Source organism: Emys orbicularis, chromosome 16, assembly GCF_028017835.1.
Source record: "Emys orbicularis isolate rEmyOrb1 chromosome 16, rEmyOrb1.hap1, whole genome shotgun sequence".
In the NCBI taxonomy this organism is placed as follows: Eukaryota; Metazoa; Chordata; order Testudines; family Emydidae; genus Emys; species Emys orbicularis.
In genome coordinates, this window is record NC_088698.1 from 15,967,765 (window position 1) to 15,980,069 (window position 12,305).

Genomic DNA, 12,305 nt, shown 5'->3' on the forward strand with positions numbered 1-12,305 from the left:
AGTGTGAGCTGAAGAAACCTCCAAACTCAGAGGCAGAACCATCATGACGATTCAAAGGTTGCTGGCTGCTGACTAGCTGCTCACAAAACACTACAACATGACCCATGCATAAAAATCATCAATACAAATTGCACAGTGAGCCTAAGCTGTTCTTCTGGAAGTAATGTCACTGCTGCTCATGCAATTCTGTGAATGCCAGAGGAGGGGAAGAGGGAGGTATCTTTGCATGCCAGCTAGGCAGCGTTTCTCAAATGCGGCGTGGGCTTTTCTTGCGGCCACAGACTCCTGGGCTGTGATTGGGGAGGACGGGGGTGTTGGCAAAGCAGCAGCTCCTCCTCTGGGGCTGCCTGCAGGGGTTGGTCCATAGCCCCTTCTAGAGCCACAAACACTATAGGAGCAGGCAACCAGTGTGATTTCCTCACTTTCCCAGGGGTGTTGTGGCTCGGGCTTCAGGCTTCCGCCCTGGGGTGGTGGGCGGCAGGCTCTGGTCATGCGGCGGTGGGCTCCGTCCCCCAGCGGCAGGGTTTTGGGCGCCATCCCTGGACTCACCCCCTGCCATCACCTCGACCCCCCCCCCCCCCGCTGCCTCCTCTAGATCCCCATTGGCCCTGGCCCCCCGCCTCCTTACCCCCCTCCTCATCCAGGGCATAATTTGTCCCCCAACATGCCAGGGCTGAGTAAGTCTGCTGTGAAAAGTGACATTAACAAATATCACTTTTCACAGTGGCAGACTAACTAACTAGCAATCTAAAAAAAAAATATCAAAACATGCGAAGCATCTTATTTTTGTTTCTATTCTGTTTAGGTCCAGTAAAGAATAGAGATAACTGTACATTATTGTTATTATTGAGTCTGCAAAAAACCCTATATAAATAAATTACAATAATATGGACATGTATATATGGGCATATTTATTTGTTTTTCCTAAAGTTAATTCAGTATTTTAGGAAAAATTCTCAGAGCAGCCACCAGCAAGAGTTGGTGGCCGCCCGCTGAGGCCACCAAAAATTATGTTGTGAGAACCCCTGAGCTAGGGTAATGATATAAAAAGGGACTCAGAGGAATGTCCCCAGGCAGTGGGCCTTCCTAAAATGCTTCTCACCCAGAAGAAAACTCCTGCCCCACACTTGGCAGAGATGGTAAATACCAAATGGTTTACACCAATTTGGGTTTTTCAATTAAGCAGTTAGAAGTCAGCAAAAGCCATTAGTTAATTTTCAAGTTAATTACAGCTTTTTTAATGTCAGGCAGTTCATTGCCAATTATCACTGGAGAGGGTAATTACTGAATTAGTCTAGGCAACTCCACTGCGGCAGGAAATCCACACAGCCCATAATACTCCTTCATTTGAAGGCACTGTCTCCTCTTCACCTCTCTATTTGTGTTCCCTTTCCATACCCAGCTTACCTGTTCCTTTAGCTAACGGGCCTTCAGTGACAGTTATTGTCACTACTGCTGCTGGTGAGTGAGAAACACTGTCACTACAGGATTCCCCAGCAATCTTACAACACTAACATTCTCCATCAACTTCAAAGACGCCACATTGCGCTAAGTCACATGTACCATCCCTTCAGATCCTCATTGCTCTGGGCCAAAGTATTTTACAAAACATTCTCATAGTCTAAAGCAGTGGTGGGTTTCCCGCAGCTCCCACTGGCCACAGCAAACCGTGGCCAGTGGGAGCTGCGGGGGGTCGTGCCTATGGAGAGTCAACGTTAGCAAAACGTCTCGTGGCCTGCAATCAGATTACCCTGATTGGCTGCATGCGGCCCGCAGGTTGCCCACCACTGGTCTAAGCCTCAAGCTCTTAATACCTGCTACTAAGCACGGCTTTGATTTCCAACCTGTAGTGACATGAATTAAAACAGTTTCTCAAGAGGAGGAACTTCCCAATGTTACTTTCCTCCTTTGCTAGTAAAATAATGCTTTTTTCCTTTTCCTGGTCTTCTTAGGAGTGCGATAAGCTTACTTAGGAATTCTTACAACGATTACGTATATGAGGCAAAATTCTATCCTTAAGTACATACATGCAACCCTACTGGCAAAAACAGAAGTTGCATGATGGAGGGAACAGCTGAGTGCAGAATTTGGCTCTCAGCATATAGTGATGTTCTTATTTTGTCCAAAAGAAATAACCCTCAAATTCATGTTGAAGCCAGAAATCTAAATAGTACGATCTGATTTAGAATCCACCAAAAAAAGGGACTTCAGATTTCAGGGACAATACTCGAGTTACAACAGAAGTTAACTTTGCAGTGAAGACAAGCTCTTAGATACAGGCAGTGCAGTTACTATAGGAATATGTTCACTCACAGCTTTTAATATTAGAACTTGTTTAGGTGAGATAGAATGTTGGCCAGGACACTGAAGTTATCCACTTTTCTTTCACAAAGTGATATGGGAGCTTTAACTTCTACCTGCAGGAGCCACTAGCAAGGCAAATGGGGCACCTTGGCAGAAGGAGAGTAATTCAGAGAGTGCAGTTATTGCAGTGTCAGTATTGGGAACAGTCAGAAATTACTATTGTGCTAAGCGCCAACAATATGCTTGGCTCTACAGAACACACAAAATGAAACCAATCCCTGCCTGAAAACTTACAATGGGATACACTGGGAAGCCCAGTGGAAAATAATATCTCAGATACTAAACAGCTCTACTGTATAACATCTAATCACACTGCGTACTACATACATTTATTTTAAGCAATTTTTCAAATTGAGTAAAAAATCAAAAGAGTCAATAAAAAGTTGCAATAAAAAAAAGAAAAGAAAAAGCATAGGATTCTAAGGAACTATCAATGAAATAGTCTGATAAAACTGTACATATCTACCACCACCACAACATGTTCATTAGAACAGCTTTACATAATTTAGCATCTATTATCAGTGCTTGCACCTGCAGCGATGGAAACAACTACGTACTACACTTTCTTTACAGATCTGCATTATATTCCTTGGCCTTTGCAATATTTGGGGTTTGAGTGGAATAGAACCATGGGAACACCATTCCACTCACAACAGGGAATGGTCCTTAGAGTTCCCCACATTGATACTCACTGGGTTGATATTTTACCATTGTACCACAACGGTAATTGTTGCACTTCAGGGCAACTGCACCTGTATTCTCCCTTGGAACTCCCTCAAGGGAACTCTCCCTAGGCTCCCAGCTCCTCAGCCATCACCTCTCTTGGGTAGATACCCACGTCTCTCTCCCTCGTGACTGGGGTTTTTCCAGGCTGCACAATTCCCTGCCTTCCAGGACAGTGTGTGTACTTTGCTCTCTTCCTAGAGGTTATGCACAGCGTAATGGCCCCAAAATTATAAGTTAGCACATAGCTCTTCATAAACAAGCACATTTATTCTTATGGTGAAAATATTAAAAAAATAAAAGAATCTACACACATGGTAATAAGCTTACCAGAGATCACTCCAACTCCAACTCCAACTTCGGGCTCTGATAAGTATCAGTCCTTGAAAATCCACAATTGGGTTTTCCCCATGGTTACAAGTTCATAACTGTCTCAGATTCAGAACCAGAACAACCATGCAATCCTTCCTTTATTCCACTTCAGTCTTTGACCTTGGCCTCATGTAACAGGTGATAAGCAGACAAAGGTCCACTCCTTTGGGCATAGCTTCGAAAGGTTGGGTTTTTGCTTAACCAGAGGTGGGGAATTTGCAGCCAGGAAAAACTCTCCCTACATAGTTCCCAGGAAAACCACTTAACACTTTTTGTTCCAAAAGTCCATTCTTGTCTGGCACATTGTTCTCTAAAGACCTTTGAAACCCCAGGTCTCACATCTGTCACATCTCCCCCCCTTGAGAGGTTACAAACAATCCCAACCCACAATGATAGATAACTCATTCACTTAATACAATGGATCCCAAAGATACTTAAACTTAATTCTGTAAGGTCTCCCAAGGATGTTGCAGCAAATTGCCGTATCTGTCACAGTAATGACATGCGGGTGCAAAATAAAAGGCGCTCAGAAGAGTTGGCCCTATGCAATAGCTCAGTGTTCTATGCCGCTGCACGGGAAGCACTAGTTCATGACTGACCTATTGGTTGGCAGTTCCTGAAGTGATGAAGTCAGAGTGTTGAACAGATAATCTCCTGAGTCACAGTGATGTGTGTGTAAATATTCAAAAAAAGATAGAGAGCGTGCTGACTGTTCCGTTCTTGACCATTCCTGGAGGCCCATTAACAGAAAAATCTCACAATAATAAGGTTGATGATGATGATGATGATGATGAAAGAGTGGACGGGGAGAAAAATGATGGCAAAGGGAATGTCTGACTAGTGGTGGTGCTGGAATACCCACTACCTACTCAGGGCCAAGAGGAGTGTGCTCTGCCACAAAGTAAGTGAAAGGAGAAAAGAGACGTGAACAAAATTAGACATTAAAAGTCTATTTCCAGGTGTCAGACCCAGAGAAATGTGTGGGAAATCAGCTAATGAGCATGGAAAGAAAGAGGAATATTTCTCAACGAAGGCCCGCAGAGATGAGTCCAGAATTTGCTCTTAAACCAGGATTTTGCTTCAAATCAAGTGTAAAAGTTACCAGACTCATTTCCATGCCTTGAAAGTACACAGGACATACTATATGCATGATGTAGTTCTATTCCTTCTCTTACCTTCCAAAAATTGTGTGCTTCTTGTCCAGGTATGTGCAGGAGCGAAAAGTGATAAAGCTGAAGGGAGACACAAACATGACACTCAGAATATGACCCTCAAGATTCAACAATATTTTAAAAGCTAACCATGTTTTAAAAAAGTGTACATGGCAACCCACTATGATGAGACTTTAACCGTCTCCCTTCTGTGGGGAGTACAATGAATGACTTATCATATTTTACTTTTTGTGGACTGTATCTGACAACAGTCAGTTCTTTACCCCTCATTTTTTGATACTTTTATTCCAGTTTCTCACACACTGCCCTCTTTACCATTTTAACAAATAATTTATGCAAACGCCTTTGACTAAGCTGAATATCCTCTTCTGTGAACGTTCAGATTTTAAGAACGCCATTGTAGGTTAGCAAGGCGTTATGGCTCCTGCTCCTGAATTACATTATATTTATACGGATCAGGATTCTGTATCTGGCAAAGAACTTTAAACACAGTGTTACACTATGTCAGTTCCAATTTTCAAAACAGATCTAATTTTCACCATTTACCATATTTATTTTTTACAGTTAAAGTGAAGCTAGATTGGCCTGTTTATAATCCACCTCTCTTATTGGCTCAGTAATGCCATGTTTAGGTTGCAAACACAGCAGAAGAATATTTAAATTAAACAGTGTTTCACTGAAATAATAAAACTCAGAAAACTTTTGTTGCTATTATGTTTTGTTTTAAGTTTTGCAAAACTTAAATGTAGGGGCTAAGATATCATTTGCAAAGTAAGCTCAATCACTCAAACTTTTTTGAATGGCTTAACATTTCTTTGGAAGATCTGACCACAACTGTATATAGTGCAGAGGTTCTCATAGCGTGGTCTGTGGACACTGATGGTCCCTGGAGAGTTGGCTAGCACATAGTGCTGGCTCTCCTCCTTGTTTCCATCTGTTATATAGCATTATAGACAACTAAAAATAAAACATTTTCCTAATAGCACTTTTCCATGTATCCAAGTGCTGTAGTTGCCACAGGGAAATTATGTGATTGTAAATGGGAGAGGATGCCATCTGCAAGGTAATTTCTCTATTAAGATGTGGTTAACCCCATGAAAAGGTTTGGAAATCCCTGGGTTAATGCATGAGTCTCTCAAGGGGTGCACATTAAATTTAATCTTCTTTCTACATGCTCTGTATCTTATTCTCAGTTGTACAATAATTAGACCAGCAGAAGTCAATCAGATAATGATATACCAAAAATACCTGAGAGCTAACATGGGCCTTATAAAATATTGAAAGCTAATCATTCATGAGGACAGCCAAAACAAAACAAAGCAAACAGGGAATTAATCGAATTCCTGAGGATTCCTGAGATGAAGTCTGAGTTTTACTCAAGTCCTTGTCAGTACCAGGTGCTTATAAAAATGATCTATTGTAACTTTGTACACTGAACCTACCTACTTACCTACCTCGTTCTACATCAGTGTGACGATCACCTGTATAGGTGAGCCATTCATACAGCTTCTAAGTTAGCAACAGTTCTCAGAAAATTCTAAACATTGTCTATGAAATCTTATAAAAGCAAGCAGCAGGAGAGTCTCAAGGACTTCATGCTATAAAAGGAACTTCATGTAAATTTACAGTAACAAGGAAAAATACAGGCAAACATGAAAGTAGATGTTCTGACACAACAGCAGTAAATCACACAGAGTATGAACAGTAGCTTTTGCGAGTTGTTCCAAATCATTTCCTATAATTTGTTTCCTAGGTACTTGAAACAGGGCCGGCTCTAGGCACCAGCACTCCAAGCATGTGCTTGGGGCGGCACTTTCCAAGGGGCAGCACTCCGGCTCCTCCTCTTTTTTTTTTGCTTGGGGCTCAAAAAGCCGGGAGCCGGCCCTGAGTGGAGGTGAGCTGCGGCAGTAGGGGGTGTGGGGAGGGCCGCAGGAAATAACCCTGGGGAGGGGGCAGAGGAACCGCTCCCCCCCCCCCCAGCTCACCTCCGCTCCACTGCCGCCTGCTCCCCCGAGCGCGCCGCTGCTCCACTTCTCCCCCCTCCCTCCCAGGCTTGCCACGCGAATCAGCTGTTTTGCAGCAAGCCTGGGAGGGAGGGGGGAGAAGCGGAGCGGCGGTGCCGCGCTCAGGGGAGCAGGCAGAGGGGAGGTGAGCTGTGGCGGTGTGGGGCGCGGGGAGGGCCGCAGGAAGTTACCCGGGGAGGGGGGGGCGCAGAGGAACTGCTTCCCCCCCCCCCCCAGCTCACCTCCGCCTGCTCCCCTGAGCAAGCCTGGGAGGGAGGGGTAGGAGGGGAAATGCGGTGTGCCTGGGGGAGGAGGCGGGGGCGGGGATTTGGGGACGGGGTTGGAATGGGGCAGGGAAGGGGCGGAGTTGGGGCAGGATCGGGGGGGTGCGGGAAAATGTTTTTGCTTGGGGCGGCAAAAAACTTGGAGCCGGCCCTGACTTGAAATATCTTATTTAAAGAAACCTCCACTATCCACTAGTTGATTTAGCATCAGTGATCTGGCAATAATGCTCAGCTTCACGATAGGCTCGAAGGGCTTGATCCTACAAGGTGCTCAGCACTTTGGTCCCAGGGCAGCAAACTACTTAAGCAAGTCCTTAGCTTTAAGCATGTGAGCAATCTTATTAAAGACAATGGGACTATTACTCATGTATTTAAAGTTAATCACATGCCTAAGTGAAGGTGCTATAGTGCTCAGCACCTTGCAGGATTGAGCCATAAGAGAATGTCTTTTTAAAAGTTCGATAGTTAGGAACAACCTCTTTTCTCTGAAGAGCCAGGGAAAATGAACAAAAACTACAAATTACGAAACAGGGAACTCTACTGATGATATCAAAAACACAAAGGAACTAAGGCCTTGGCTACACTTGCGAGTTACAGCGCTGTAAAGGCTCCCCCAGCGCTGTAACTCACTCCCCGTCCACACTGGCAAGACATTTGCAGCGCTGTATCTCCGTGGTTGCAGCGCTGCATGTACTCCACCTCTCCAAGAGGAATAGCGAGTATTGCGCTGCCGCTGCAGCGCTGCGGCGCCAGCGTGGCCGCCCAATGCGCTGTGAATGGCCTCCAGAATTATTCGGCAGTATCACACAATGCCTGTTCTAGCCACTCTGGTCATCAGTTCAAACTCTACTGCCCTGGCCTCAGGTAACCAACCATGTGACCGATCCTTTACATTCCCCGGGAATTTTAAAAATCCCCTTCCTGTTTGCTCAGCCCGGCGTGGTGTGGAGTGCTATCAGCGAATCTTTCCAGGTGACCATGCCTCCATGCGCCAAGCGAGCCCCAGCATGGAGCAATGGCGAGTTGCTGGACCTCATCAGTGTTTGGGGGGAGGAAGCTGTACAGTCCCAGCTGCGCTCCAGCCGTAGGAATTACGATACCTTCGGGAAGGTATCAAAGGACATGATGGAAAGGGGCCATGAGCGGGACGCCCTGCAGGGCAGGATTAAAGTGAAGGAGCTGCGGAGTGCCTACCACAAAGCCCGCGACGCAAACGGCCGCTCGGGTGCTCCCCCCGCGACCTGCCGATTCTACAAAGAGCTGGATGCGATACTTGGGGTTAACCCCACCTCCACTCCGAGCACCACCATAGACACTTCAGAGCCAGTGGGGGGGGGGGGGGGGAAGAGGAGGAAGAAAACGGGAGTAATGGTGGTGGGCCGGATGGAGACACCCCGGAATCCCTGGAGACATGCAGCCAGGAGCTCTTCTCGAGCCAGGAGGAAGGTAGCCAGTCGCAGCGGCCGGTACTTGGTGGAGGACAAACAGAAGAGCACGTTCCCGGTAAGCGGTTTTTATTTTCGGGAAGGAATTTTTTCGGTGCGGGCTCTTTGGGAGAGGAGGGTTAGGCATGCATGCCTAGATGCGGAATAGTGCATTGATGTGGTTTATCACATTGCGGTAATCGGCCTCGGTAATCTCCTCGAATGTCTCATCCAGAACGTGTGCAATGCGCTTGCGCAGGTTTAATCGGGAGAGCCACCGTGGTCCTTGTCCCAGCCAGGCTAACGTGTCCACGCCACTGTGCCGCGAGGGGAGGGGGGACCATTGCTGCACACAGGCAAGCTGCATATGGGCCAGGGTGGAAGCCGCATTGCAGTAGAAGACCCTCCCTTGCTTCCCAGGTCACCCTCAGCAGTGAGATATCGTCCAGGACGAACTCCTGTGGAAAATGTTGGGACAGTGTTCAGTGTAGGTGCCCCCTGAAGCTGTTGGCTCTCCCCCAGGCACAGAAACCCAGAGGACAGTGCAGCCCTGAAACAATCAGTTCCCCTCACTCACCATTTTGAGGCTCCCGTAGGATGTGTGTGCTCTGTTTCGGACGGGAAAATTATGCTATTGTGTAGACCCTGTGTGTTTTCTACTCCTTAAGTGCGGGGGGAATCATTACTCTGTCTGGTATAAACAATGCTGCCTCTGTTAAATGTTGCATTTTGCCTTTACAGCTGCATCAACCTTGAGACCTCAGCCGTCCCTCTTATCACTTGCTCAGAGACTGCAAAGACTCAGGAAGAGACCGTGAAAAAGCAAAGAAGACATGCTGCAAGAAGTGATGCGGCAATCTATTAAAGAGAATGAGAAAGCACAGGACTGGAGGGAGAGAGAAAGCAGGATCCGCCAGGAAAACGCAGCGCACCGGCGGCAAAGCACCGCGCACCGGCAGCAAAGCACTGATAGGCTCATAAGCATCCTGGAGCGCCAAGCAGACGCTATCCAGGAGCTGGTAGCCATGCAGAAAGAGGAGCAGTACCGCAAACGCAAACGCCCCCCCCCCCACAACCCTTGTCCCAAAACTCTTTCCGTTGTGCCCCACTGTCACCTCCAACCCACTTTCCCCAACTTCCGTGTTCTTCACGCCACCCGCTGCCTCCAACACCAGTATCTTCACGACCCAGCCCTGAAAACCACGACCCTTACCCTCTGCACTCAACCCCCATCACCATGCAGTATAGCTGTCCTGAAGTGCAGCACTCACTGCACAGCACACCAGACAGGACATACGCGAATCTGTGATTGTACTGTTCCCCACTCCACCCCCTTGTTTCTTTTCAATAAATAATTTTTTTTTCTTTTCAATATATGGATTCTTTATGCAATAATAAAGAATGTTTTCAAAGCCAAAGTAAAAGACTCCTTAGCCCAGGAAATAAACAGGCACTGCAAGTCTGCTTGTCTGCTAAGCAGACACTGATTCCTAAAGATTGGAACTACTGCACTTCACTCCCGTGTAGGGCACCAGATATCACTGCTGGTTTTCAGCCTCAAATTGCTCCCTCAAGGCATCCCTAATCCTTGCAGCCCCGCGCTGGGCCCCTGTAATAGCCCTGTTCTCTGGCTGTACAAATTCAGCCTCCAGGTGTTGAACCTCAGAGGTCCATGCCTGAGTGAAGCTTTCACCCTTCCCTTCACAAATATTATGGAGGGCACAGCACGCGGATATAACCGCGGGGATGCTGTTTTCGGCCAAGTCCAGCTTCCCATACAGAGATCGCCAGCGGCCCTTTAAACGGCCAAAGGCACACTCCACAGTCATTCGGCACCGGCTCAGCCAGTAGTTGAACCGTTCCTTGCTGCTGTCAAGGCTCCCTGTGTAGGGTTTCATGAGCCACGGCATTAACGGGTAAGCGGGATCTCCAAGGATCACAATGGGCATTTCAACTTCCCCTACCGTGATCTTCCGCTCTGGGAAAAAAATCCCGGCCTGCATCTTCCTGAACAGCCAAGTGTTCCGAAAGATGCGTGCGTCATGCACCTTTCCGGGCCAGCCTGTGTTAATGTCAATGAAATGCCCACGGTGATCCACAAGCTCCTGGAGAACCATAGAGAAATACCCCTTCCGATTAACGTACTCGGATCCTAGGTGGGGTGGTGCCAGAATAGGAATGTGTCTCCCATCTATCGCCCCTCCACAGTTAGGGAACCCCATTTGTCCAAAGCCATCCACTATTTCCTGCACGTTACCCAGAGTCACGGTTCTTCTGAGTAGGATGCGATTAATGGCCTTGCAAACTTGCATCAACACGATTCCAACAGTCGACTTTCCTACTCCAAACTGGTTTGCGACCGACTGGTAGCTGTCTGGAGTTGCCAGCTTCCAGATTGCAATAGCCACCCGCTTCTCCACTGGCAGGGCAGCTCTCAATCTCGTGTCCTTGCGCCGCAAGGTGGGGGCAAGCTCCTCACACAGTCCCATGAAAGTGGCTTTTCTCATCCGAAAGTTCTGCAGCCACTGCTCGTCATCCCAGACTTCCATGACAATGTGATCCCACCACTCGGTGCTTGTTTCCCGAGCCCAAAAGCGGCGTTCCACGGTGCTGAGCATGTCCGTGAATGCCACAAGCAATTTCGTGTCGTACGCGTTACGCGGCTCGATAGCATCGTCGGACTCCTCACCCTCACTCTCACGGTCACTTTGGATCTTAAGGAATAGTTCGACAGCCAAACGTGACGTGCTGGCGAGACTTGTCAGCATACGCCTCAGCAGTTCGGACTCCATTTCCCGCAGACAGATCGCGCTGCACAGAAACCGTTGAAAGATGGCGCCAAAGGTGGACGGAAACGAAGGGATTTCTGGGATGTGAAGCGATGCATCACGGGGTGTTGGGACAGGACCCAGAATCCCCCGCACCCACGCCCCCTTCCCACAACCCACGGCGCCAGAATGGGAAAAGGTGCTCTGTGGGATAGCTGCCCATAATGCACCGCTCCCAATAGCGCTGCAATTGCCGCAAATGTGGCCACGACAGTGCGCTGGGCAGCTGTCAGTGTGGACAGACTGCAGTGCTTTCCCTACTCAGCTGCACGAAGTCAGGTTTAACTCACAGCGCTGTACATCTGCAAGTGTAGCCAAGGCCTAAGGATCTTCATGGAATGCTTCAAGTTGCTCTGATCTTAGTGTTTAAAATGGGTCTTACACTTTGGTGGTATCAATACGAAGTACTTGGGAGAGCATTTCATTCTGGTGTATCATAAGTAGTTCATAGAATTCCATTTATTTTCTTACCTCTATAAGATAACCCCTTATAGAATAGCAAGTGACCACTTACAATTGTGATTTGTTGCTGTTGGGTCCTGAATTGGCCATGCTAAGAATACCACGTCCAGTGTGGGACAGATTTGGCTTGAACTCATCTTTAAAAGGTTTTCCCCAATAAGACTCTCCTCCTAAAAACAAAAACAAAAACAAACAACCCTGATGTTTGCTCTTCATTAGATTCCCATTACCCTTCAAATTGCTCCCAGCACTCATACTTATTTGGCGGTGCTGCCTTTGTGCTCAGGTTTATGGGGCTCCTGACTCCTTGGTATACGTTTTCATTTCCTTTCCCACTACCACTCTGATGCCTGAGTGTCCCCATGAAATCAAATTTTGGAATTATCAACACAGCACACGGCCCCCACACTGCTCTCATCAAGTGTGACTGATAAGATTGTTTATTGGCTGCATTATATATTCTGTGCACCAATGGTTCTCAGGGATTTAATTTTTTACTGCTGGCCCATCAAAGCACAACCTTCTTTGTGCGACATTAAATCCTGAAAGGTGTTTTCCTGACAAAAATAAAGGCAACGAGCAGAAAATTACCAGTTTAATTGCACTCTGGATACTCTGTTGCTGCTGTGAGGTTTGGAAATTATTTACTACTGTATTAAATACACTTTCATAG

General features: G+C 47.1%; 1 protein-coding gene across 1 annotated transcript in view; it reads right to left on the reverse strand.

Annotated features, from left to right (window-relative positions):
- The window catches only part of PPIL2 (peptidylprolyl isomerase like 2), a 136,879-nt gene that overhangs the window by 20,962 nt on the left and 103,612 nt on the right, over nt 1-12,305 (reverse strand). The window contains exons 15-16 of the mRNA XM_065417536.1: nt 11,685-11,802; nt 4,635-4,691 (exon numbers count right to left, since the gene is read on the reverse strand). Of these exons, the coding sequence (XP_065273608.1) occupies nt 4,635-4,691; nt 11,685-11,802 (175 nt within the window). The remainder of the gene's footprint in view (nt 1-4,634; nt 4,692-11,684; nt 11,803-12,305) is intronic.